Source organism: Astyanax mexicanus, chromosome 14 (genome assembly GCF_023375975.1).
Source record: "Astyanax mexicanus isolate ESR-SI-001 chromosome 14, AstMex3_surface, whole genome shotgun sequence".
Classification (NCBI taxonomy): Eukaryota; Metazoa; Chordata; class Actinopteri; order Characiformes; family Acestrorhamphidae; genus Astyanax; species Astyanax mexicanus.
This window is the reverse complement of record NC_064421.1, coordinates 17,398,340-17,426,096: the sequence shown is the minus strand read 5'-3', so window position 1 is coordinate 17,426,096 and position 27,757 is coordinate 17,398,340. Positions and strand designations below refer to the sequence as shown.

Genomic DNA, 27,757 nt, shown 5'->3' with positions numbered 1-27,757 from the left:
TAATATATCATCTATTAAAATGTGTTTGTTAATCTGAAAAAATGTATGATAAAAAAGCAAAAACAAAATAAATACCTTTTCACAACCCTGTTTATTCATATTTAGATCCTAACTAAACTTGTAACTCTGTACTTGTTTTTAGATTTGTTTTCAAGCTCCGCCCTCTGAGCTATGCTCTTCGTGGGTTTTGATTGGCTCTCCGCTGTTTTTGTAGCCCCATGACAAAACATTAGCCTTCCCTCTAAACTCTGCTCTATATTAAACAAGTTTATAAGGTGACTTTCTGTCACTTATTCTTTACCGCACAGCCTCGGCATTCACAAACTTTCTCCTCGGGGTTAAAGCTCAATGTTTAAGGCTGTGTTTTTCGGGCTGTGGGGTGGGGTGGTCACCCCTCACCCGCTGCTGGCTTTCCGTAAAGTGGAAAACGCTCTCAAACTGCCAAGGTAAGATAGAAACTTCTCTTTCTCTGAGTCATAAAGAAGCCCGGTTTGAGATTAAAGCATGTTTTATATTGAATTTCCTGCAGGGATTTCATTCTGAACACCATTCTGAAGGCAGGGAGTGAGGGTGCTGTGTTTCGAGCTGACCGAGGAAAGCTCACCCTTACACAGGTAAAACTTTACCCTGCCAGTGACTGCACTGGGGACAAAGTTCAATCCTTGATGTCTGCTGTTTGTTTAGGACACTGAGACTTTTTTTATACAATATTGAAATATGTCAGAGCTTTCGAGAAGCTTTGGGCTTCGTTATTGATTGTGATTTTTTCTCTTGGTCCACTGCGTAAAGATGTTCCCTGAGCTGGAGGCTGAGTGTCAGAAGGAAGCTGCCAGTCAGGGACTCTCTCTGCCTGCCCACTTCTCAGCCCAGAAGCTCTTTGATGAGGTGGTTCAGGTGGAGTTCAACGGGCCGCTGCTGGATGCTGCTGCCACTCTTCAGCGCCAGGGTGGGTAGCAGAATTACAGGATGCATTATTACAGTTTTACAGAAAGGCCTGGGTCCCACATTGTTTGTAGGTTATATTATATACAGATATTCTGACCATTCTGCTCATATATCTGGTAAATCTTAGGGCCTGGATTAGGTTTAGGAACAGAGGTAGGAAATGGTTTATTTCATGTTTTTGTCCCCATTATTTGGGGAAAGTTTTGAATTACTTTCATTTTTTTTACTTGCAACAATGCCACCATTAAGTTATATTTGCCAGGAATTGTACCACACTATATTTCTTACATTTGGTATAGATATAAATATAAACAAACAAACAAATAGAATATCAGAACAAATAACAAGAATGCTCCAAGAATGGACGTCTGTTACTACAAACTTATAAAAAATAAATTTGCCAATTAATGCACTGTGCCCTACAATAAATGTAAGTGTCAGATGCTGCAACTAGGGCTGTTTATCGAAGTTCGATACCAAAAAGGCAGCATTTTATAAGTAAATCAAATGATTTGTGTTCTTAATAATGTGCCACAATCATGCTTTGGATTTTGTTCCAACAAGACCCAAAAAGATGGAGTCTCTCATGGTGACAGTATGAGAATGAAATTACTCATATCGGCTGATAAATAAATACGTTCTGCAATGATAATTATTGTTTTTTTGGTTACAATAAAAAAAAAGGTATTGGGAAAAAAGTATTGTTTGGTTATCGGTACTGATTTTAAAGTATTGTATCGGTACCGACATAGAAAATTTTAAAACAATACCTCTAGCCCTAGCTGTGAATAATGTACATTAAAATACCCAAAATGTGTGTTTTACAAAAAAAAAAAAGCGTGTATATATATTTTAGTTGATTTAGTGTCCAGCCCTAGCAGAAATCCTAATCTAACCTGAATCCAACAATGTAAATGATATTATATTTATTTCTGGCCTGGAAGCATCAGTTTGGTGATTGCCATGCTCAAACACAACACATCTGTTACTTAATTATTTGCCAATAAATAATCTACAGAGCTAAAGTGCTGTGAAAATAAAGGGTATTTGAGTTTACACAGCTTTTGTTTGAGTTGTTTGAGTCCCTACTGTCCAGGGACAGCTTTCTACAAAATTTTGGAGCATTGTTGCGAGAATTTGCACCATTTGCAGTTAGTAACAAGAGCATTAGTGAGCTCAAAGATCTTGGATAATCGCTGATGCTGGGAGACTTTTTGCTGGGGGACCCCATCAGCACTTTGTGTCTGCATTTGCATCAGAAAGGCATTAATACGGGGGAGTGTCCACAATTACATGGACATACAGTACATGTTTTCAGTATTGAAATCACCAAACGGTGCTAACATCAGCCCTTCATTAGATAAAGAATCATATTCTGGATTTTAGTGTTAAGATTATCAGTAGGATTATAAATAAAATGCCATCACCAATTGAGGGAATATACAATAATGGTAATGCAAAGGCTTGTAGTGATAGATTCTGATTGATTCTTTTCCTCATTGTTGTTAAGGCATAAGAACCTGTGTCCTGGCCAATATGTGGATTGATGACAGCCCTCAGAGGGACAGTATTGCTAAAATTCTCCATGTCTTGGAAAACCGCTTTGATCTGGTGGTGCGATCCAGCCAAATTGGGGCAAAGCTCCCTGAAGCTGCTGTGTTCCAGTCGGCCTTGGATCAATTGCATGTTAAACCCAAAGAGGTAGAAATGTTGTACCTGCATTGAGTCTTAAACAAAATGTATTTTAGTTTTGCACTTTTAGGCCAAGCTTTGAATAATAACTTACCTCAAAATCCTTGCTATGACTCTGTTAAATGTATTATTAGAATTATTCGATTATTAGACTCATTTTATTTCAGTATGACTACTAGTATTATTCATATTTGTTGATATTTTGATTAATATAACGAAAACATATATTACATTACTTCCTGTTCAGGCTCTCTGGTTGGATGTATCTGAGGAAAGTGTGAAGACAGCTGAGAGCTTGGGCATGGCTGCTGTTCACATAACTGAGATCAGTGAAGCAGTGAAGAAGATGGAAACACTTACTGGGATAAAGGTAATGAACCTGTTCTCTAATCAACAGTATTAAACCACTTGTTTACTTACATGCTGCTGCAGCCTACACACACACACACACACACACCGCACAGCACAGCACAGCACAACTGCACCAGATATGATGTGGTTGGTGGGATGTTATCAGCACAGCATTGCAGTGGCATTATACTAGTGTGTGTTGTGCTTTGACAAGATCACCAGGCACAGTATTGTGACATTTTAAACCTTAAAATCTTAATGTCACTCCTCAGGTGAGCATAGTTTACCAACCTAACAGCATTGCTCAATTCAATTCAATTCAATTCAATTTTATTTATATAGCGCTTTTTACAACAAAGGTTGTCACAAAGCCGCTTTACAGGAAAAACAGGTCCACGCCTCTTATGAGCAGCACCACAGAGATTCCAATTTTATGGTGACACAGTGGCAAGGAAAAACTCCCTTTAAGAGGAAGAAACCTTGGAAGGAACCAAGACTCAGTCCGAGGAACCCATCCTACTCGGGTTGACCCGCTCAGTACAAACAAACAACAAACAACAAACAAATAACAGAACAAAACAGTACAGAGAATTAATGTGAACTATGGCTAATATAACAGGTACTAATTTATGAATATAAGAATGTGATGGGCACAAACTATAGAGCTATGGCTAATACAGAAACAGATACTGAGTGTGTTAATGGTAATCAGTGCAGAGCTGCAGGGTTGCAGAGCCGGAGAACAACACAGCGGGCAGTGGAGAGCCAGGCTGGGAACATCAGGAACAGGGCATCTCCATACATGTAAAAGAGATAGATAGAGAAAACAGAAAGGAAAGGAAGAGAAAAAAAAAGCAGGAGTTAGAAGGGCTGTGTAATAACTCTGATGAATAGAAGGACAGGGCTGATTCCTGAAAGCTGGAACCACAGACGGACACATCCAGGAAGACCGGCCGGCCAGGCGTCTCAGCACATGTGAGAAATATAGAGATAGAGAACAGAGAGGGGAGGGAAGAGAAAGGGGTTAGAATGGTTTTATAAAACTCTGCTGGAGTGGGATGGGCACTGGTAGCAGCAGCTCAGGACATGGGGAGAGAAAGAGAAAGCAGATGATTAGGACAGGGTTTATATTTGCTGGATAAGCTGTAAGAGGAAGAAAATTGTAATGAGACATTACTCAAAAGCTTGAGCAAATAGAAATGTTTTGAGTCTAGATTTAAAGATTGAGAGTGTGTCTGAGTCCCGTATATTAATAGGGAGGCTATTCCAAAGTTGGGGAGCTTTATAAAAGAACGCTCTTCCTCCTGCATAGTTTTTTCTAATGCGCGGGACTAATAACAGGCCAGCGTCTTGGGAGCAGAGTGAACGCGGCGGATTGTAAGGAGTAAGGAGTTCCTGTAGATAATGCGGGGCCAGACCATTAAGGGATTTATACGTCAGGAGAAGTATTTTATAATCTATACGAAATCTAACAGGTAGCCAATGTAGAGATGAAAGAATAGGTGTAATGTGATCGAACTTTCTAGCTCTGGTAAGCACTCTTGCGGCTGCATTCTGAACTAGCTGGAGTTTATGGCGTAATTTATGTTGCTGTGTTCAGAAATAGACCACTGAAAAATGGCTTAAAGGCAATTAAACACAAACTGTACATGCAAATATTAAAAATAAAAATATATATTTAAAATACTCAAAATGCTTTTTAGATTTCAATTAATAGACCTAAAAAACAGGATGTACATGATGTAACAAATATTCTGAAAACTCTATGGACACTACTGGCCAAAAGATTTAGAACACCCCCAGGTTTTTCCTGTTTATTTTTGCCAATTAAATTCATGTCCACTGAATAACCTGAAATGGTACGAAAGTTAACAGTAAACTGCCAGGGATTGTAAGAAAAACTTTAAAGTAAATTAAAATTTAAAAATAAAAGGGAAAAAACGGCAGTTTACAATCACTTTGTCTGTAGTAGAGCAGTGTTAGGACAGACCGTGTTACTGCTACTTTTTCCCAAAATTGAGCGCAGCATTACAGAAAATTAAACCTTGCATTTTTTCATATTGCCATGAAAGCTTTACATCACCAGAGTAAATAGACTGACTCAGATTGGGAATTTTTTTTACTCTAAGGACAGGGGAGTATACAGAATGTTAAGACTACTCAAGGGTTAAATAACTGGGTTGCTACATTTGTTTAAGGAAAAAAGCGCAACATGACAACCAATTTCATATTCTTACACTTTGTTACCTCTTACTCTCTTACTATTTAGTTTCTGACAGTCATTCGTTTAAAATGATGATGTTCTTTATGTCCTGTGATCATTATGAAGCGAAGAATCTTTTTTGCAATGCTGCAGCATGCTTTTTTTTTTTACAAATTGTGAAAGCCACAAACCACATGCTGTGCATTGCCAGACATATTGACTCCTATTAGACCACAAGCCTGATGAGTGATACGCAGACTTATTTCATATACCATATAAGCTTATGTGACTTAAAATAAATGATGTAGACATCCAGTAATCATGACAATTTCTTTTAGAATGAGGCATAAGAAGATAGCAATGAGAGATAAAGTAATGTCTTAAGACGTAGATCAGATGTGCTATGCTATGTCAGGCTCAGTGGAGGCTTTTTTTATACATTACTGTGAGGTATAATTTACCTCACAAGTGTGTGAAGTGAGCCTTGTTCTGAAGAAGTCAGTTAAGGACAATTTGCTGTTGATGTAAAAAATGTGACATCAAATGCCAGTGTAAGTGTAGGCATTATTAGTTTGGCAAGAACACAAACATAGTGGTTACAACCCACTTTACTGCACCTACACATGTTACTCTGGTCATCATCCAGTGTCCCATATGGACACGTTTTTTCAGTGTGTTCACACCGTGCACAAAACATTCAGTAAAATATAACCAAGTAATAAATCGTAATGTATGTGCCAGAAACTTTACTGACTTATTATTGCAACTATTATTGTCTGCTTTAAAGGTGATAATTTTCCATTTAAAGGTTTAGTGCGCTTAATTAAAAAAGTGAAGTAGGGGTTATTAGTTGTGCTACAAGGTGTGGAAGTACATGGTTTCCATACTTTGTTAGTTTCTTTAAAATTGCATTTTTACTTCACAATTGCATGTTAGATGTTCAAATTACTTGTGATGTTTTGTCATTTTTTACAGCTTACAGTTGAGCAGTTGCCACGTGCTTGTGATGCTGAGAAAGTCAGCCATGGATATGTTACTGTCAAGGTAATAAAATATGTGGCATCATGATGTCAGTGTAATCTTGTGTTTTCAGATTGTGAGAAGTTAATAGGGCAATGTATTGGCAGGGGTTACCATTTGATATGTTGCAATATATTGCAATGTTGTGAACAAAACAATACAATACTAAATGCTTTTTAATAATCAAAAGAGTACTGGAAAGTAATAACACTATATATATATATATATATATATATATATATATATATATATATATATATATATATATATATATATATATATATATATTGATATTTACTTACAGTCTAATCTGTTATACCCTATGTAATATAAAATATTATATTTTAATCTATTGGTTCTGTTTCAGTTGATAGTTAATTGTGATACAGTATTGTTGGTTGGAATCTTGGATTGTGCTACCTGCCATCAGGAGTCTGAGAGAGCATAATTGGCCATGCCAATTTTTTCACATTGCTCTCAGTGTGATGAAGTTGGTTATCTCAGGCTTTAAGCTGTTGTTGGAGCTGGCACTTTCCTTCAATTCAGCGGAAATATGAAATGGTCGGGGCATGTTTTGGTCTTTACCCTTCTAATATTGGGGGCATTACTAGTAATGGGGGGTTTATATAAATGAGGACTGGGTAATTTTGGGGTTAGTTAGAAATGTTTAAATAATAATTATTATTTTTTTAAATGAACATTAAGTTTTAGACCCTGTGTTGTTGATGTCAATGCTGTTTATTAGTAGCAGAAAGAGTTATAGTCTCTCCACCTCTTTTAGCCTGGGGTGAAGATCCATTATGTGGAGATGGGGGATGGGCCTCCTGTTCTGCTTTGCCATGGGTTCCCTGAAAGCTGGTATTCCTGGAGGTACCAGGTAAGAAAATGCCAAGGAAGTCCAAGCTCATTATAACCTGAAAACCTGCCGCAAGTAGTCGTACTTTTTGCTTTTTTAATGAGGCAGCATACTTTATCAAGTGTGTAGCTATTAATGACCAATAATTCTGCCTCTGCCAGATTCCAGCTTTGGCTGATGCGGGGTTCAGGGTTATTGCTCCTGACATGAAAGGCTATGGTGACTCCTCTGCTCCAGCAGGTCAGTCCGCATTATAATGAACTTTGTTAATTGTTTCCTTTCTTCTCACAGTTTGCCCCTCTTCCACCATATCTCCTCACAGTTTATCTATATTCTACCCTGTTTCCAAGAACTTGGGCATCACAGCACAGAGCACTTAGAAGAGAGATTGGAAAAAAATCACGTTTTTTATGAAGCTACTGAAAGTTCATGGTCATATTGGAAATGTGGCACCCTATAAGTTCAGTTCTGCCATTCACTCTCATCCTTCTGATCAATGCCCTCTGAATTTCAAACCAGTAAGGCCTTTGAAGTGTGAACCAGACCGTCTTTAGTGGCGTTTTAATCCTAGTCCAGCTCTTTCAAACTTAAACTATCTTCCCTTTGGAAAATTGTAAAATGTAGAGCTCTTGTTTAAGGACCACTTTCAGAGGAAGAAAAGAGGCAATATATGTTGAATTTATGTTCAAAGTTCAATCAAAGCACTTCAAGTATCAAGATGAGCAATGCCACAAGTATGTATTTGCACAAGTTTTATATGACTTACCGTTTAATAAGAGAAATGTTATGATATGTAATGTTATATTTCAAAATGATACAAAATTAATAAAGACAAATCAGGCTGATGATGAAAAAGAAATTATAAGATTTTGATAATGAAAGCTACCATCCTACAAATTACCAGTGATAAATCAAATTAACAGTGAGTCAGATCACATTGCTTTCTACTTACTTTACTTCTGCTTTTTTAATAACAACTTCACAGTTACTTTAAATTAGGACTATATTGGTTCTCCACTCACTGGGAAATCCACATCACACAATACTTGCACATGTTTCTACAATACAGGCCACTGTGTCTTTTCAAAATGCCAGTAACACAAGAGGTGCCTTCCAGTCACTTCAGTATTTCCCTGTGAGGTAGAATGCAGAGGAAATTTGGACATAATTTGGAATTAATGTATTTAGCTCACAGGTATCTTAAAACTGTATAGTAAGGAGTAGTAAGTAATGATTTATCATTAAACAGGAAGCTGTAGATACCATCAGTCATTGCATGTTCGGGGCTGAACTTATTACAAGCAGTACAGCACAATGTTAAGGCAAGGCAAGGCAAGGCAAGTTTATTTATATAGCACCTTTCATACACAACGGTCATTCAAAGTGCTTTACAAATTAGAAAATACACAGAAATCAAATAAAAAATAAAAATAAAAAAACATGTAAAAGATTAACAGTAAAAATGGAAATAAAAACTAAAATAAGAATAAAGCATGATTGATTAAAACATGATTAAAACAAAGAGAATTAAATTAAAAACATGTAAAAGAACAACAAGGAATTAATAAGAATAAAGCATGAATAAAACATAATATAAAAGTGCCGTTACAGAATAAAAGTGGGCGGAGCTGCAGTGTTTTAAGCTGAGCTAAAGGCCTGATCAAACATGTAGGTTTTCAGTCTGGATTTAAACATGTTTATTGTTGGGGCTCTTCTAATGCTCTCTGTTAACTGGTTCCATTTAAGAGCAGCGTAGTAGCTAAACGCTGCCTCTCCGTGTTTAGTTTTTACTTTAGGCAGCTCTAACTGAGCAGTTCCTGATGATCTGAGAGTTCTGCTCGGCTCATACTGCTGGAGCACATCAGATAAATATGCTGGTCCTGCACCATTAAGACATTTATAGACCAGTAACAGAACCTTAAAGTCTATTCTGTAACAGACTGGTATCCAGTGCAGTAAACACAATACAAATGTGATGTACATTCAAAACATTATTATTTCTACATAATAAGACAAAATATTAAACTAGGTCAGTTACTTGTTAATGAAAATGATCCAAAATTACATATCAGTAAGTAATAATTCAGCTAAAATCCGAATTATTGGTCTTTTTATGTTTAAATATTTTTTTTCACCCAAATGCATTAAATCCCCATGTATCAGATGTCATGTGGCTTTTCTTTGAGATTTCTATATTGGTGATACTGCCATGTGTCACACACTCAATTTAAAAAAGCAGCATGAATTTCCAGGTAAGTGTAACAGCTGTATTTCTGCTCAGTTTATGTTAAATTGTGATTTGGGAACCATGCTGGGACTGAAAATAAGAAGAGTAGTGCTTTAATACCGTACATGTAGAGTGTTTTCTATCTTTTGGGACTCTGGGTGGAAGTGTTCTGTGGGACAGCTTACACTCGGATATTGGTTTCTGTGTTGCTTTATTTTGATCGGATATGAAGAGTTAATCCAAGCAGGTCTGACTGTTATCCTTTAATCTATTTGCAGATATTGAGGAATATTCACAAGAAAATATTGTAAAGGTAGACCAACAGACTTGCACCTAAAATATACATGAATACATTCAGAAATAAAATACAGGAAAATACATTAAAGTCATTTTAATATCTTGTTGTCTGTAGGATCTGGTGACGTTCATGGATAAGTTGGTATGTATTACTGGTTTTACTCCTATACACATATATTTCCTAACACATGTACAGCCAGCTTGTAAGTATTCAGACAATGCCACAATTTCTCAGGGATACCTGAGCAGCATATTCTACAAAAATGGTAATTAATGCAATATTTTTGTTAAACTCTTTTAATGAATCTAAAACTTAGCAAATCAAGTCCATTTTGTCTATACATTATAGTCCATACTTACGACCCAACCAAATAGCTAAGTATTTTTTTTTTACTTATAAAGAACTAGAAGCTGACCAAAATAAACTCTGCAGCAACAGATATGCTTCCTTCTCTCTCTGAGTTTGCATCTACAAGTAGGAGTAGCTTGGTAGGAGTTTCTAATAGAGCAGACAGTGGGTGAACATAGTGTTTAAAAACTCCAGCAGCACTGCTGTGTCTAATCTGCTCATATCAATACCACATCAGTGTCACTGCAGTTCTTAAATTGATCCACCACTCAAATAATAGCTGTGGTTGTCATGTGGTGTCTTGAACACTGAAAAAAACAAGGTGAAAGGATGACACAAGATTATGCCGATTTGTATTCATTACAAATTTCTCCTATACTGTATGCTCAGCAGATATAAAAAGTGGACAATAGGTGAAGAAACAAGGATAAATCTGCCCAAAAAATTTTTTTTTTGTAAAAAATGTAACAACTAAATCAGCAAGATTTAGCCTCTCAAAATACTGGATCTTCAGTAAGTGCCTACTTAAACCAATTACTTAATAGAAAAAGTATGTGAACCTTTTGGGATTACTTGGATTTTTGCATGAATTGGTCATTAAATGTGTTCTGATCACATCAATAGACAAACACAGTCTGCAAATTATATGTTTGCATGGTTTTATTGAACACAACATGTTAACATTCACAGTTACAGGGTGAAAAAAGTATGTAAACATTTGGATTTAATAACTGGTTGACCCTCCTTTGGCAGCAAAAACCTCAACCAAACGTTTCCTGTAGTTGCAGATCAGACCTGCACAACGGTCAGGAAGAATTTTGGATCATTCCTCTTCACAAAACTGTTTCAGTTCAGCAATATTCTTGGGATATCTGGTGTGAATCGCTCTCTTGAGATCACGATGCCACAGCATCTCAATTGGGTTTAGGTCAGGACTCTCCAGAAGGCGTATTTTCTTCTGTTGAAGCCATTCGGTTGTTGATTTGCGTCTATGTTTTGGGTCGCTGTCCTGTTGCATCATCCATCCTCTGTTAATATGCTGTGTTCTATAAAACCATGAAAACATATCATTTTTGTGTGGTATTAGTTTAAGCAGACTGTGTTTGTCTATTGTTGTAACTTAGATGAAGATCAGAACACATTTAATGACCAATTTATGCAGAAATCAAAGCAATCCCAAAGGGTTCACATACTTTTTCTTGCAACTGTATTTTGTAGGGTCAAAAATTGTCCTCTTTCTGTTCAGGCCAGAAGGCATGAAAAGATGTTTGAGAGCAGCTCACTTTTTGGCCCACTATCACAAATATCCCCTCAGCCTTACAGTGCTGACTCACATCCCCTCCAGTGTTACAGTGCATTTAATTCTTATTTAAGAGTCATGGTTGACCTGTGTAACAAGAATTGAATCTTTCACCTCAGGTGATGGCAGGATGTTTGCAGCTTTAGCATATATATAGGGTGGACCTTGGAGGGCACTTAATTATTTAACACTATTTAACACTAATCCTTTCAGTTTTGGTCAGTAAAGACTGGAGATTTATCACATTTACCTCAATATTTAAAACAAATGTCTTAAATATTGTCTTAAAATGTCTTATTCAGGTTAAGTATGTTCTTTTTAAAACATTTGAATCTGGCCCAAATGTTTTATAATGTGGTTCTTTTCCAGCAACACAACTTGACTCCTAATTAGCTTACCTGGTTCTTTTTCCACTACCATAGCAAAATACTATGACTACATCATCTTGAATGACTCTGAAACAGTGGAGACTTCTCAGTTTGTGGCTTTTTGTCACAGGCTACCATGTTCTTCAATAGTAAGAACCCCAATTCAGCACAATTGAAATAGTGATATCTAGTAACACTAGGTAGTACAGCTCATTTTATTTTCCCCATTTGTGTAAAAGAAAAAAAAAAGAATCTGTCTTTTTTAAACACTTTTTTATCTTCATCTTGTCTTGTGGACATTTCTTATTTTAGAGGGATGCTTTGGGTCATTTTCCTGATCCACTGACAATTCTTTTTTTTTTTTTTCCCATTTTCTCCCCAATTTACACAGCCAATTACCCAACCCACTCATTAGGACTCCCCCTATCACTAGTAATGCCCCAACACACCAGGAGGGCGAAGACTAACACATGCTTCCTCCGATACATGTGAAGCCAGCCGCTTCTTTTCGAGCTGCTGCTGATGCAGCATTTCCGAGTAGCATCACAGCGCTCAGAGGAAAGCATAGCGGTTCAGCTCCGGTACATCAGCTTACAGACGCCCTGTGCTGCTGACATCACCCTAGGAGTGATGTGGGGAGAGAGCGCCATCTACCCACCCAGAGGGAGCAGGGCCAATTGCGCTTCCTCTGAGCGCCGGCGGCTCAAACCTGCGACCTCCCGCTTATAGTGGCAGCGCTTTAGACCCCTGGACCCACTGGCCTCCTTTGACAATTCTATATATATATTACATTGTAGCATTTTTCAAACTGTGGAAATAGTTTTGTTATGATCCAAAGGATCTTTAAAGTACTTTTTCACTGCAATTTTGTCTTCTAAGAGTGAAGATATCATGCATTAGCTTAAGCTTATAAGCTAAGGTTTACAAGCCATCAATCACAGTTCCCTTCACAGTCCTTTCTCGTGTCTGTTTTTCTCAGAAAGTTATTTTTCGTTCATCCGGTCCAGTTCCACTCATTTCATGGTTTTCTGAGTCTAGAGATGAAACCTAAAACAGCTTGTTGGCACAGTGTGACCAGCTTATCATGTTTAGAAGACCTGATGACCCAAACATGCAGCCAGCATCTGCACTGCTCTAGCTGCACTGGCTCTCATTGTGCACAATGGCAGGTGGATTTGGTATCATATTAAGGTACCAGTAGAGAAATATACGCCCATTTCTGCTTATTCTGAAATATGTATTGTCTTTTTTTTTTTTTTCTATTCCACTGTTGGACAGTAGCAAAAATAAATAATAATTCATTAGTTACTGTATTTAAGTACTTTTGTGTGCATATTTTATGGTAATGTTACTGTTTCTGCAAGAGTTTGGAGGCAGAGGCGAACATAAATGCAAATCCTTTGTTGAAAACAAGGTTTGGGCTGGTCGACAAATAAGACACAGGTGGAAACACTAGTGACTAGGCGGGGCTAGAGCAGAGACAAGGGAGGAGACAATGCAGAAACAAAACAAGCCTTGCACTAAGGATCATATGGTGAGTTAATTTAGCAGAACTATGACAAAAACACAGAGACAGAGCAGGAAAGGTAAAAACAGGACAAAAGTGTGATAATTTCATTTTGTGCAGCTTTTTACTTTGACCGGACTACTACTACAAGTTTATGTTTAATTATTGTAATTTTTTTACTCATATCAAAATGTAAGAAGTGAAAAGCAAGCCCAAGCACTATGTTTACTGTCAGAGCAGCAGCGTACAAAAAATGACATGTCCATTTTTAAGGTTTTAGTTACTAAATACCTTCAAGGATTCCAGTGATTTCTGACTATGTTTCAGTTCGTTTCTACAGTGTATGGAAGATATTATTATAATATTTACTGTCACTGTGATATATCACATTGTGATATTGTTTCTGTTTGTGGTATTTAAATGCAGTTTACCATTGCAACAGATTACAGAGTGTAAAGATGTGAAATTAAATGGTAGGGCTGAGCGTGAACGGATGTAATTTACTCTCAGCGAATAACAGTGGTGCAGGATGGAGGGGGAAGGGGGTGGAGGCGAGACCGTCACCCTATTCTGAGGACAGTAATTATTCTCTAATTAGCCGCTGCTGTTGGCAGTCTAATCAAGTAAATATTGTTTAGAGTAAAGTGAATTATGCTGGTGTTGGAAGTGATTGTTTTGATTTGGGAGGTTTTGGCTGGAGTGGAGTCGACTCCTCAGAGAGAAGCAGAGGATAATGTGAACTGTAATTGTTTTGGCGTTTAGAAATGGACAGTGTCAATCAGCAGAGTCAAGGCAGCACATGTAAACGGTTATTATATTGTTAAACAGTCATATAGCTGAGTATAGTTTCAGAGTAAGAAAAAAGGGGCTATTTCATCAAAATATGTTAGTGTTTAGATCTGGATTGGTACGTAGGTAATAATATACACTATGTAAACAAAACACCTGTTTAATTATTTTTCCTTCTGAAAACCAGGTTTAAGAGTTTATCTTGCTTTCGTTTAAGTAATTGTCTCTAATGTCCAGTGAAAGCTTTCTTCTAGATAAAATAGGTACATTTCTGTGAGGATTTGATTGCATTCCTGGACCCACCACATTTCTAACTCTACACAAAATAATTGGATTGAGCACCATCATTCCATTCCAGAGAACACAGTTCCACTGCTCCACAGCTCACTGCTGGGGCTTAATAACCCTCTAGCCCTCACCTGGCAGGACTTCTCGACATGGGCTGACATCTTTTGATCTTTTGATTGTGCGCAAATCAAGTTAGCAGGGTTTATTCATTAGAAGGGTTTTCTACAAAGTACTGTAAATCTACAATGTCTAAAATACTGTTTTAGCCTTTTATTTATTTTTCATATTTCTTATTGACCAGTTTGTTCCAGGAGAATGTCAGCAGTCTGAGGAGTATTTAATACTATATGTCTTCTTTTTTAAATCCAGGGTCTTGCTCAGGTTACTCTGTTTGGGCACGACTGGGGTGGTTCGGTGGCTTGGAACATGGCTCAGTGTCATCCAGAGAGACTGAGGTATGGAGTTTGGTAAAACTTTATTTGGAATAGTCCTTTTTATTTGAAGAAAAAAAAAAACAATTATCAGAATTGTAGTAACATATCAACAACATGTAAAATTAGATTAGATTAAAGGAGAACTCCGGTGTAAAAGTTGACTGTGTAGTAAAAAATTGATAAAATTGTGTTTTTATGTGTTTGTTGTCTTTAGATGGTCAGGCCAGTGTTTTGTCTTTCCAAACAAGCTCTTCATCTGGACATTCAGATTAGTTTTTTCCTGATTGTTTGTTTGTTTGTTTTTCCTCAAGGGCTGTTGCTTCTCTCAACACTCCTCTATTTCGTGTTGATCCAGACACAAATCCAATGGAACGACTGAAGGCTATGCCCATTTTTGACTATCAAATATACTTTCAGGAGCCTGTGAGTAATATACTGTACCTTATGTGTACATAAATTATTCAAATTAGGGTTATATAACCATGGATTATATTTTGTCTGGTTTGGTGTCCGAAATGTTAAAGACAAACTGTCTTTATACACACTTACATGCCAAATGTCAAGGGACAGGAACGTGTATCTTGTCCCATAACTTTTGCCACTGTCTCATGGAGGCTAAAGATTTCTGCACTGATCTGCTGGAGTTCACACTGACAATTCTAGCCAGATGCCACTGGTCACAATAATTACCACCAACTGCACTGCCCACTGTGGGTGGTAATGCCTTTTCCGATTTGTTCCTGTTTGTGGTACACATGTGATACTGTGGATCGAGTTGATTTAAATGCCCACAAAACTTCAGAAATGGAACGGTTCATTTCTGCTCTACTTTCAGACTTTGCACAAACTCTGATATTTTACGTTGCTTTGCCATGAGTTCATTGGCCAGCATTCAGACTCACAAGATAACATCTCACAACTTATTTTGGTGTAGGCATTTCCATGCCACCCTGTAAGGCCTTTTTCTTTATGCTAAATTTACAAACTGCTTTTATGCTACTGCTACATGAATGTATATATGTATTCTGTATATCTCATGGTGTTTACTGTATATAGAAAGACTCATTTTGTGCTAAAATAACATTCACTTCTGCTTTTGAGGGTTCTGTCTAATCAAATTTTCTTATCAGATTAGATGATCAGTTCATGTTGAGAAACATCATCAAATATTTAGGGCTTACGCAGATGTAAATAGGTCCTGTCTAATACAGCAGAGTTGGAATTATTTTAGCAAACACTATATTATCTGAATAATGCAAATGTCAGGACAAGGAAATATTATTTGTAAAAATAAATGTTACACACAAAGGTTATTTAACATATTTTACGTTAAGAGGAAAAACACACAGAAATCATATACGAACAGCATGTTCTTTGTGTCTGTCTGAGCAGGGTGTGGCGGAGGCTGAGCTGGAGAGAAACCTGGCCAGGACTTTTAAACTGATGTTCACTGCTAGTAGTGAAAAAGTAGGTCTAATTTTTGATATGCGCTTCATCTCTGAAATTAAAAAAAGCTATTTTCTATTGAACACTGATATTGAAGTACTTTTAATTGTTTTTGTAGTTATTGTACGAATTAAAATACACTTGAAGTCGCACTAGAATAAAGTAAGAACTGATACAGAAGTTAAAGCAGAAACTTAAAAAAAAAGTGTCCGTTAGTCAGCTTGAGGCAGGTACAATTTTCACTGGGATTACTGGAAAAAACTGGTATATTTTTTTGTTCTTGACAAATATAATCCTCCTTAAATATAAAGGGGCAATGTTTAGAGGTCTGCTCTTGCCTCTTCCTCTTTATTCCACCCAGCTAACTTTGGAGCTTATTAAGAAGGCCTCGTAGTAATGCATTTTAGACTGAATATCACTTCCCTACAAAATTGCAGGGTGGCAAAAAACATTTTTTATGTTTTTATGTAAAACAGTATTTCAGGTTCTTCCTTGATAAGGTTGGAGATGTTGGTTTATGTGGTATATATATATTATTTGCAATAATATTCCAGTTACAACCTTGTTATTTTGGCAGTCCACCTAATCTAACTCTCATAACCTAACTATACCAAGGAAAAAAACATTCTTATTCCAAAACAGTAAATCAGTAATGTGGTGGTCATGTATGTACTAGGTCTGTGTATTAGCATAAACATGGTCATATGATATAATCAATATATATCAATATATTATCAATGCTATATAGTGTGATTCTTTTTAAAAAACAATCATAATATAAAAACACACCATTATATTTATAAAATCTGAGTAAAAGAAAAGTTTAATTTTATGCAGTCAGTACAGTGGGATCAAACAACAGAGTTCAACACTGCTATCTGACGACTGGTGTTTAAACACAACACAGAGGGTTGGTTTCCTGTACAGGAATTAAGAGTAGTCATGGACTACATATCGCTTTTAATAAATAATCTCTATTTAGAGTGCTGTATAATCCAAGACTAGGCTTAATTCCTGCGCAAGAAAACAACCCAACCAATCTTTACTAAATATGTTGATACCATAAACTGTGATGTGCAGATAATAATTTGGAAAAGTTTTGTTATCTGGGATTGTTGAATAGTTGCTCTTAACAGACCAGCTCAGTGTTCTCAGCTCTTATGGACATTGCAGTGAATCAAGCAAACAGCACATAGAATTTGCTGATGGTTAGAAGTCAGTTCCACACCACAAATCCCAGTTCTTAATTCAGCCCCCTCTTTTCTTAGGTACTCAGTTAATCTGTGAGAGAGCTTATGAGACTCTGCACAAAGAGACATGCACTAAATATCGCTTAGTCAGAGAAGTCCTTCTGTAGGGCTTTTGCTGTCGAAGCACTTTTACTTAAATTGAACAAAATACAGATATGCCCTAGAGCCTTAATCTTGCTGCTATCTCAGAATAGCACCAGAAATTGAAGATGAAAGCAGTGTGAAGGGGGCAATAAAAGCTGTCTGCTTTACATGCCTGCTAACTCTCCTCCTGATCTGTTACGAGCACATGCAGAACTCTGCTTTTATCACAGGTGGCGTCGGCCGGCTGGCTTTCCATATTTACAAGCTTTATCGTGGCCATCAGAAAACAGCGCTGATGGAGATCAAACAGCAGGCTGTGATGCTGTAGCTGAGTGACTTGGCATTGTAATGAGGGCCACATAAAGGCCTCCATCCAGGCCTTCACTGCTGGTGTAATGAGTCACTACTGACCAGCCAGGCCATCACTCAGCCAGGCCAAGACAGCCGCAGCGCATCCTAATGAGCGCGTGGGCCAGCGGCGGAGGGGCCAGGCCAGGGATTCTGCTCTCTGATGGCACCCTTTTATCTCCACACTTGCCCCTGTCAAATGGAGGATATCATCCGCTCACTGAGGGGCAAGACCTCGCAGGAATGCGCCACAATAATTACTGCAACCATTCGTTCCTCCCACACAGACACACACACACACAGACTGCACCCACAAATGCCATTTGCTCTACAAAGGTGTGTGGTGACATTATTACTGCGGCTGAAGTTCCAAGCCGTTATAAGCAGGGCAAAGGTGGGACAGATTTGATAGCATCTCACTCAGAGTGTAGCAGCCAATTTAAGAAATACTCAAACAGGCACTCGAGAGATGGTATCTGTAAGAGCTAATTAAATCCTGAGATCTTTTATCAGCCCAATATTTAATAACGGTTAGCAATCATTTAATATGGAGCTCAGGATATATTCATGTTAGAAAAAAAATGTTAAGTGGAAAAAGCTGCAGGTTATTTTTGGCATGTTTCCCAGTGACACACACACACAAGTTAAAGCTTGTGAATGCTTTTGCTTATAAAAACAAATTCATGTGAATGCTGCATTAAAGAGTTTGGTGTGGTGTTGAGAACTAGGCTTTAACTCCTGAATAGGATACCAACCCATCATATTTAGTGTTTTTATTTTGTGAAGTTTTGATATGTGTGATATCTGATGATATCTCTGTCACAGGGCCTTCTGAAAGGGGGCACTGCTGGAGTCTGTAAAAGAGGTGAGAAGAAGGAAAATATGGAATTTTATTTAAACCTTTTTACACAGGTGCAATAACAAATGTAAAAAGTGGGCAAATATATAACAGAAAAAAACACAAAAAAATAAGCCTTCAGAGCAGAGTTTGTTTTAACATGATAGTTTTTATAATTCCACACAAAAAAGGAACACACAAGTTTCATGCTGCAATTGAAGGAGCTGGGATCTTTGTGGTGATATCATCGTGATGTCTTGTTCCGGTTCCACTTGTTTAACTGTTCCACCAACAGGCTAGTAAGAAGTATTCTTTATATGTTAGTCCTACCAAGGGCCCACCCAACCTTAACTGTAGCCTAGGGTTTAGAACAAGACAGAACCTGCACAAGACACCCAATATTAAGCAGCCCTTTAATAGTTTCTACTCTCTCAAATAACGTTGGTTAATTTTCTTAAGCAAGAAATTTGTATTTGAATTAGAAAAGGCACATTGCAAAGTCTTTTGCTTTCTTTTTGTGAATGTACTTTTCTGTTGCTTTCAGGGGGGTTGTTTGTTGGGTCACCAGAGGATGTCCCCAGAAGCTCCATGCTAAGTGAGGAGGATCTGCAGTACTATATGCAGCAGTTCAGTAAGAGTGGCTTCAGGTAAACAGAGACTAAAAACTTCAATTTGCATCATGTCCTCTAAACTTACTGTTGAATATTACTTGTATTTGTCTTATTTTAGTAGATGTTGTAACAAAGGCTTATTTTACTAAAAATGTAATTTAACAACAAAAAATTTGAAAAATGGACATTAAAAGAAACAAAGCATGTAAAATTACTACCATAGTCCAATTTTAATCTACTGGAAAAGTTTTACCTCCCTAGTTACAAAATTAACGGCTGTTGCCAAATTGAGGACACTGAACCTACAAAAATGAACGCAAGTTAAGTTGAAGAAGTTTTTCAGTGACAAAGTATAATGACATTCATAGCTAAAATAAATAAAGTCAAATTGGGGTTTCTGTTGTATATTTCTGTCAGACTTGGTGCTACCAAGATTGTAAACAGCTGTGGCCTTTCTGCTCCTCTGTTGTGACTGATAGCATTTCACATTAGCATGTATTAGCATGCCAGTGTTAGCAAACACTAGTCTATATCAGTTTGCCTCTCAATTTGATAATTAAATACTTAATAACCTAGCTGTGGTTAGCTAACTTTAGCTGAAGCTCATTGATTACCTTTTAATGAGAAAATTAGAATCTTGACATCCTTTTACTGCTTCTGGGCGCCAACCTGTCTTCATCTATTAATGATGGAGCTCTTTATGAGGATGAAAAGGTTGCAGCAAGCTGTGTTTGACTTCTATTGTGTTCCATACTTGGCAGCCCGGGGTGTGGAAATAAGACTGGAGAATAGGGAGTGAGCGGGATCAGAGGCTAAAACACAAACAAATTTCTGCTCTGTATTGGACAGTTTAAAGAAGAACATACTGGTCGAAGTACGGGTGTTCTCTTTTAATGTACAAGGATATCTTTCAGTAATTTTTAACAGTTTATATTAGTTAATTTGTTGTAATATTAAAGGCAGATAGCATTTTTGTGATTATGTAAAATTGGATTTAAAATGCATTTTTGCCCCCCCCCCTTTTTTTTTTTTAAATCTTAAAGTTATCATTTGTGCTGCGATTATGCATGTACACACATTTAATAATCAAAATGTGTTCTTTTTGTAATGAGCAAATGCTTTTTTGTTCCAAAGGGGTCCTCTCAACTGGTATCGAAATGTGGAGAGGAACTGGCGCTGGCTGTGCTCAAGGCCAAGGGGCAAGGCAAGTGTGCTCCAGCTTCTCCAGCTCTGCTCCAGCTCTGACACCATCACTGTCAAAAACACCCCAGAGCCCGTACTTCAGCAAACTCGCACGGCATTAAGCACAATCATGCACACTGCACACAACAGATGGCCTCCGCTGCTTATTCCCTCACATCTGCTCTTGAGAGGCCAGACTTGAAGTGCTCTGTTGCATCCGATGATAAACATGTTTCTTTATGCAGTGGATGTAGAGCACAACCAAGCCTCTCTCTAAGTGCTGGGTTCTGCTCCTCAGTGGCTTTCCTTTTCAGTTGCCTGCTATAAATGAACAAATTTCTGCTCTTGTTGTTGTACTTATCGGGTTGGAACTGGTCGTTTGCAGTATGGTTTAGTGTTGATAGTACAGAAAATATCATCACTGTCTCTTTTTCTGTTGCATCAAGCAGATCCTGATGCCAGCGCTGATGGTGACTGCAGGGAAAGATAAAGTGCTTCTGCCCAGCTTCAGCACTGGCATGGAGAACATGGTAAGTCTGTCCACACTGTCCACATATACAATATTTTAATTTGACAGTTTTTTAAATAATTTAACATTTAACACTGTATCATTTAAAAACAATGAAATATGTGTCACTCAAGCTGATTCAGTGTGTTGTATTTTGAAGATTCCTAATTTAACTAGAGGCCATATTGAAGAATGTGGACACTGGACCCAGATGGAGAGGTATGTAAAAATCTGTGTATGCAGCAGTGTAAATGTCTAGGTCACATTATTATTTATCTGGTTGGTCATCCAGAGACCATTCAATTTGTTATCAAAACATATTACATTACATTACATTTAGCGGACCCTTGTATCTAAAGTAACTTATAAACAATGATGTACATTATCAAGACACTGAAGGACATAGAAGATAAAGGCTAAAACATTTTGACAGGTCCGAAAGGAGAATAGTGGAATAGAGGAGGAAAGGAGGGAAAGAAGGGAATAAGGTTAGAAGTAGTTGTTAGGAGAGTAAGTGCTTTTTGGAGAGCTCTGTCTTCAATAATTTCTTAAAGGTAATAAGGGGACTATATGTGTTCTATCTATGACCTAATATGAAATTGAGTAAAAATATGATTCCAAAATTTGATTCAACACTGCTGTAAAAGAAATCAGATCTGTGTTACATTAATACAGAAACCTGAATTTGAGTCACTTCAGCCTAGTAACATAATTAAAAAAAAATAATAATAAAAACTTATTTTAAATAGATTGTACACCATACGAGGTTTAATACACATTGACGGTCTCCAAAATAAAGTTTCATGCATTTCCTGAACCTCTTTTGGTTCCTCAAATAACCTTTCGTATTGAGAAGTTTCATTTCTGTATTTTTAAAGAAAAACACCCATTTAAAGACAGGTTAGGGAATTAATAGTGTTTTTTTCCGTGTGGCATTACCCTAACACCTTTTAGTAGCAATTTAATAGGAATTCAGTCTGATGGAGCTACCTCACCATTAAGCTCCTAGTTCTTTTAAAAGACTGAAACACTGCAGTTAATTCATGTTGGACTGATATTTATTGTTGTTAGTTGATTACAAGGGTAAAATAAAATAAATTGTTTTATAGTGGGGTGAATGTGAATGTGAATGCCGCATGATCAATACATGGCACTCATATAATGTAGTGAAAGTGAATTGCAAATTAACCCAGAAAGCTTTATTTTGATAAGAATATGGTAGATGCACACTGCAGTACAGTGTAAAAAAAGTCATATTGATGGAAATAATCCATGCTTTTGGTCGCAGCTACCCCGGCCTCCTTCACTATTATAGTGACACAACAGTGACAGATGACGGCAGTTGCAGGCACCTTGTCATACACTGTAGTGAAAGGGAGGGGGAACTGCATCCATCTTTTACGAGGTCTAAACAGGTCGAAAGCATGTAATACACCTCTTCTTCTAGAGTATTAAATCTATGGCTGAACCTAATGCATTTCTGTTTAAGGGATGCAGTTCTGAATTACTTACGGGTTACCTACTATTTTTATTTTTACATTTTACGAGCAATACAAGGCATTCCATAATAATAACCCAGCCATATGTCTAAATATGTCATCTTATTAAGCCAGCACTAAAAGACCATAAAGCACAACCTCTAAGTGTCTCGCAGTGTCTCAACCTCAACATCCATTCTGTTCTGAGGACATTGATTATTAAGAGGCCTTTGACGTTGTGAACCTTCCAAAAATGATGCACTCCATTAAAAAAAATCCATAAACCAGTAGCTATTTATTTTGTGTCATTGCCCAAATAGCCTCTCTTTTAATCAATTTGGGGACCTTAATTTTGTAAGAATTTAGGTCAGTGGGAGCACTGAATATACAATGATATAGTATTATAGTAGTAACAGCAGTACAGTAGTAACATTAGTATGTTACAGGGTTTCCCCCAGGATTTCCTTGAAGGTGCGGTGGCAGGACCCCCGGTTGGGAACCGATAATTTATATCACGTTAATGATATCACGATTATTTAATATATATGTATTATTTATTCGCTCTTATCTGTATTAGGTATTTTAAATGTGAGAATGAGTAAATAAAATAAAAAATATTATTGAATTTAATTAAAAATTGTGCTTATTAAAACAGACAAATAATATCTTTAATCTTTAATTTAATTACAATAAAATGTTTACTGGACCGTGAAAACAAATGCATCACAGAGCTGTTCTAGGGTGCCTCTATTCTAGGGCCCTACATCCTTGCTTTATGACAGCTCCAGAAACAGAAACATAGCGTGATTTTCACTCCACCAGGTGAGTGAGCCTGAGTGGACACCTGCGTAAGTTGAAGCTGTTTAATCACTGTTTAATTCATCTCTCTCTCGCGCGCGCGCATTATGTTTCAGTCTCTCTCTCTCTCTCTCTCTCTCTCTCTCTCTCTCTCTCGCATTATGTTTCAGTCTCTCTCTCTCGCTATTTACAGGCGCGCTCTCGCTCTCTCTCTCTCTCTCTCTCTCGCGTTATGTTTCAGTCTCTCTCTCTCGTTGTGTCCTATACTCACACTCTCTCTCTCGCGCGCGCGTTATGTTGGCACTGCATGACTAACTACCGATTTCCACCCCCGAAGTTCAACACATGGCTGACGGAATTATTCCCCCCTAAATTTAGCTCCGGCAAATTTAAGACATTTTGGTTGAAATTTTAAGACAAAATAAGACTTTTCAAGGCCTTATTTGACAAAAATGAAATTTAATACCATTTAAGACTTTTTAAGGACCCGCGGCCACCCTGCTACATGTGCAGGACTGGAACACAGCTGTGCGTTTAGGAATTACGGCTAGAGAAGCCCTCACCTGTAGCCTCCCGAAATAGATGCAACATGCGAAACCAGCCGTGTTGTGTAGGCTACGTCTACAACATATTACCGATATAACCCTTGAACAATGTTCAACAACTTGTTCACAAATATAAAAAAACATCATTTCAGCGCCACATACCTCGGATTCAGTTGTCCAGTTTGACAGCCGGTGTCCTGTCGAGATGATCAAATTCCAGTGTCAGAAACGAGAGAGGGCGGGGCAACGCTGATCAAGCGCGGGAAAAACGCCGGGCTCCGAATTTTCACGAAGGGTGGCGGGGAAGAACGAAGGCGTGGCGGACCGCCGCACTGAAATGAACGTGGCGGAAACCCTGACTGTTATGATCATAGTGAGTATGTTATGACCATCGTTTGTACCAGTGGTACATTAGGACAACTGCATCTAGTGCATTACAACTGTGTAAAATACATAGTTAGTGTGTTACAAAGTTATGAGGATGTTGCGATTGTACCAAGTGAGTTACGACTTTATCAAATGAGTTGAGTGTAACAAGGATGTTGTGACTAGCAAATGAGGAATGACTATCAATTTAGTTCAGACTGTAAGAAGGATGTTGTGGCTGTTAACTGTATCAAGTGAGATGTGACTGTATCAAGTGAGTTACAACTGTATCAAAAAGGTATGAATATCAACTGAGTTGTTACTGTAACAAGGATGTTGCAACTGTATCAAATGAGTTACGACTGTATCAGGTGAGATGTGACAGTAGAGTTGTGTTGTTATAGAGACAGTTGAGTTGTTACTGTAACTAGGATGTTGCAACTTGTTTTACGTGAGTTATGACTGTATCAAGTGAGTTACGACTGTATCAAAATAGGTATGACTATCAACTGTGTATCAGTTGTGATTGTAACAAGGATGTTGTGACTGTATCAAGTGAGATGTGACAGTAGAGTTGTGTTGTAGAGACAGTTGAGTTGTGACTGTAACAAAGACGTTGGGACTTGTTTTAAGTGAGTTACGACTGTATCAAGTGAGGCATGACTTTCAATTGAGTTGTAACTGTAAAAGGGATGTTGTTACTGGTTTTAAGTGAGTTACAACTGTATCAAGTGAGATGTGACAGTATCAAATGAGTTACGACTATATCAATTACGGTATGACTATCAATTGAGGTGTGACTGTACAGAGTGAGTTACGACTGTATCAAGTGATGTATGACAACTCAATATATCTATTGAGTTATGACCGTAAGAAGCATGTTGCGGCTGTATTAAAGTGTGTTACCACTGTGTCAAGTCTGTCGTGAGTTTATCAACTACTCTATCAAGTGCATTAAAATGGTGAAATGCACAATGACTGTATCAAGTGAGTTGTGACTTTTATAGATGATGTTGCGACTGTATCAAGTGATTTAGGACTGTATATTTTGAGTCATTACATAACATTACATTACATTTGGAAGACACTTTTATTCAAAGCAACTTACAAATAATGATGTACATTTAGCAACAGAGGACATAGAAGTTTAAGGCAAAAACATTTTTAGCAGGGCCTAAAGGAGGCCAAAGGGACTCTATCCAAAGTTGTTGCAACTGTATCATGAGTTGCGACTGTATCAAGTGAGTTGTGACTGTATCATCATAAACCGTGTTCATTATGATTGCAGTAAGTGTTTCACAAACGCAGCAAGTATGTAACAACTGGAATGCAGTAACTGCATTTTAAAATAAGTATATGTGGAAGTTAAACAGGTGAAAGATATGACTGACTGATGCTGATACATGTACTTAATTACAATTTGTTCTGAAGCACATAATAAAGTGTTTTTATTAATTTTTCTTGTGATCATCAGGCCAGCTGAACTCAATAAAATCATCATCTCTTGGCTGAAAGACACCCATGAGAAAGCATCCATATCATTCTCTCCAAAACTGTGAGATGACTCTTTATTTGGAAATGAAGTTTGGGAACAGACAACCTCAGCTTGGATACAGCAGCCCTTCATATTCAGTAATCATTTTCTGCTTTTTACAGTACTATGCACTAATAAAGCACTGCATTACTTCTCCACATGATATTAGTTTACTTTTAAAATGAACTTTAAATTATGCATTTTAAATTTCAAACCACACATTTTATTAAAAGCTTTGTGCATTGCAAAACAATAAATGGCCATGTGTGTCTTTTAATTAACTGCATCTTCATCGCTGTGTGCACTGAACACCGCTTGAGAAATGTATATCACCTTCTTTTATAGGGACTCTCAGCGGAAACAATAATCCTGTTCCAACTCCGCAGTACAGCACTAGCTCCTCACAGCCAGTAATCAACCCATTCAAAGCTTTCACTGTTATCAAGATTGGAAACAAGACGCTAGCTGTCATTTCCTGAGGTGTAGCTTTGATTACAGTCATGGAAACCAGCCCCTAAGAACACAGTGCAGGTCTCTTTGTTAAGGCAACTTGATTACTGTGACCTGAGTCTGTCTCTTTTTAATCAGCTGAGGAGAAAAAGGCAGAGCAGGGGCACTAGAAACAGCACGCCCTGTCTCTTCCATTTAAAACAGGAGATCCTTCCAGACTGAAGCTCAAAGTTTAGCACGGGGGTTGTGACTGAATGGGTCACTTAATAATGTCATGGTCGTGTTATGTTTGTATTTTCAAATACTTAATATGCTGTGTCAGTGAACCAGGATGAGCTGGTCTGTGATTCTGAAATCAGGCAGATAAGACAGTCTGTGTAAGAAAGTTAGCATGGTCGTTTTTTTGTTTTTTTTTTACTTAAAAACTACATAGAACATTCATGCAAATGATTTCATATATTCTGTTCTCTTAAAAGATGCTTCCATTTTTTTTAAGAGATGTATTTCAAGTTACTCAGAGTCACTTTACATTTAACATAAAACAGTCAAACGACATACATATGAAATCTGTCGAACCATTCTTAGCCTTTTTTGCTTTGTAAATGTAGTTTTGCTAAGTGCGGACCACCCCTGAGAGAAGAAGAAAAAAGGGGAGGGAACTCATGGGAATTTGGGCTATAGTTCTGAACTGCTTGCTGAAGGAGCGTGCAGTTATATCCCCCCATTTTTATTTTAATATAAGAAGTGGTAGAGTAGAAGAAGGGGTTGTTGTGAAGGAGGTGGGTTGTAAACTTTTGTCACGAAAGGTAGTTAGTTAGAGCAGGTGTTTGTAGGGCGGTTGATTGATACGGAGCCTGGAGTTCGGGCGTGGTCCTTCTCCCAATCATTTGTTATGACTCAGGAAGGCACCATTAAAAAAACACTTGGTTTCATTTTTTTTTTTTAAGATATGTGTATGTAAAATTTTGTTTAGTTTTGTTTTTACCAGTTGACATTTTGTTTTTCATACACACATCTCTATTACAAAATGTCTTTATGGAGCCCAGTGGGGTTCTTAAATAGCATTTATGAAATAATCTTTTACAGATCCTTTTTTATTTTTAATAATTAGCCTAAATCCATATTCAGGTAAAAGTAAAGTTCTTTCAGGTAAATCTAAGCTAAATTACATTACTGAAATAAAAGCAACAGTTTCAATACCTGCTCGAACAGCAAAGAACAACAGCAAATACTGCAGCTGGTGCTTTACCTCAGTGACACTGTGTTTCATTGTTAAAATGTCTTAGCATATGATTAAAAATGACTGACAGACAGACATGACTGTACAGGAGGCCCTTTTGCTGTAAAAACCCATTTTTACAACACATTACTACCATCAGCCTCTGTCTACACATACTTGAAAATGAGATGCTAATGAGAGGTTAATCTCAAGGGACCTCCTGGTTAAATAAAGGTTACATTAAAAAAATAAAACATTTGATCTTTTATTCTGTGATATAACAGAATCTTACTTTCTGTAATTATTGATTGGGTTGATTTTATTACTGCAAGCCCTTTCCTGACGGAACAGAAGCAAGGCAATCCTGACATACTGGATCCTCTTTGAGGCTTGTTCAGCAAGGTTAACCGCTCTCATGGGACGCTCCGCAGGGTCAAAGTGAGCAGTGTCTCACACAGAACACCAGCCCTGCTA

At 37.5% G+C, this 27,757-nt stretch overlaps 1 protein-coding gene across 2 annotated transcripts; it reads left to right on the top strand.

Moving 5' to 3' along the window:
* The first annotated feature begins 232 nt into the window (after positions 1 to 232).
* ephx2 (epoxide hydrolase 2, cytoplasmic) lies at positions 233 to 25,871 on the top strand. Of its 2 annotated transcripts, XM_007252027.4 has the most exons (19): positions 234 to 446; positions 530 to 614; positions 790 to 946; positions 2,456 to 2,646; positions 2,885 to 3,007; positions 6,167 to 6,235; positions 6,993 to 7,088; positions 7,229 to 7,307; positions 9,573 to 9,607; positions 9,707 to 9,733; positions 14,562 to 14,647; positions 14,938 to 15,049; positions 16,019 to 16,093; positions 18,580 to 18,619; positions 19,137 to 19,239; positions 20,338 to 20,407; positions 20,835 to 20,915; positions 21,054 to 21,112; positions 25,555 to 25,871. In XM_007252027.4, exons 1-19 carry the CDS (start codon positions 349 to 351, stop codon positions 25,637 to 25,639), a joined length of 1,671 nt encoding a protein of 556 aa, XP_007252089.2. In that variant the 5' UTR covers positions 234 to 348; the 3' UTR covers positions 25,640 to 25,871. The 2 variants fall into 2 exon arrangements, with proteins under 2 accessions (XP_049319925.1, XP_007252089.2); XM_049463968.1 differs by lacking the exons at positions 20,338 to 20,407; positions 20,835 to 20,915; positions 21,054 to 21,112; positions 25,555 to 25,871 and adding an exon at positions 19,965 to 20,116 and having other exon boundaries at positions 233 to 446.
* Positions 25,872 to 27,757: the final 1,886 nt, after the last annotated feature.

Coding starts and splice junctions, on each gene's coding strand:
- ephx2 (XM_007252027.4), top strand. CDS start 349: ATGTTTAAGGCTGTGTTTTTCGGGCTGTGGGGTGGGGTGGTCACCCCT. Junction 14,648..14,937: donor TGTCATCCAGAGAGACTGAG/GTATGGAGTTTG, acceptor TTTTTCCTCAAG/GGCTGTTGCTTCTCTCAACA. Junction 20,916..21,053: donor GCACTGGCATGGAGAACATG/GTAAGTCTGTCC, acceptor TGTATTTTGAAG/ATTCCTAATTTAACTAGAGG.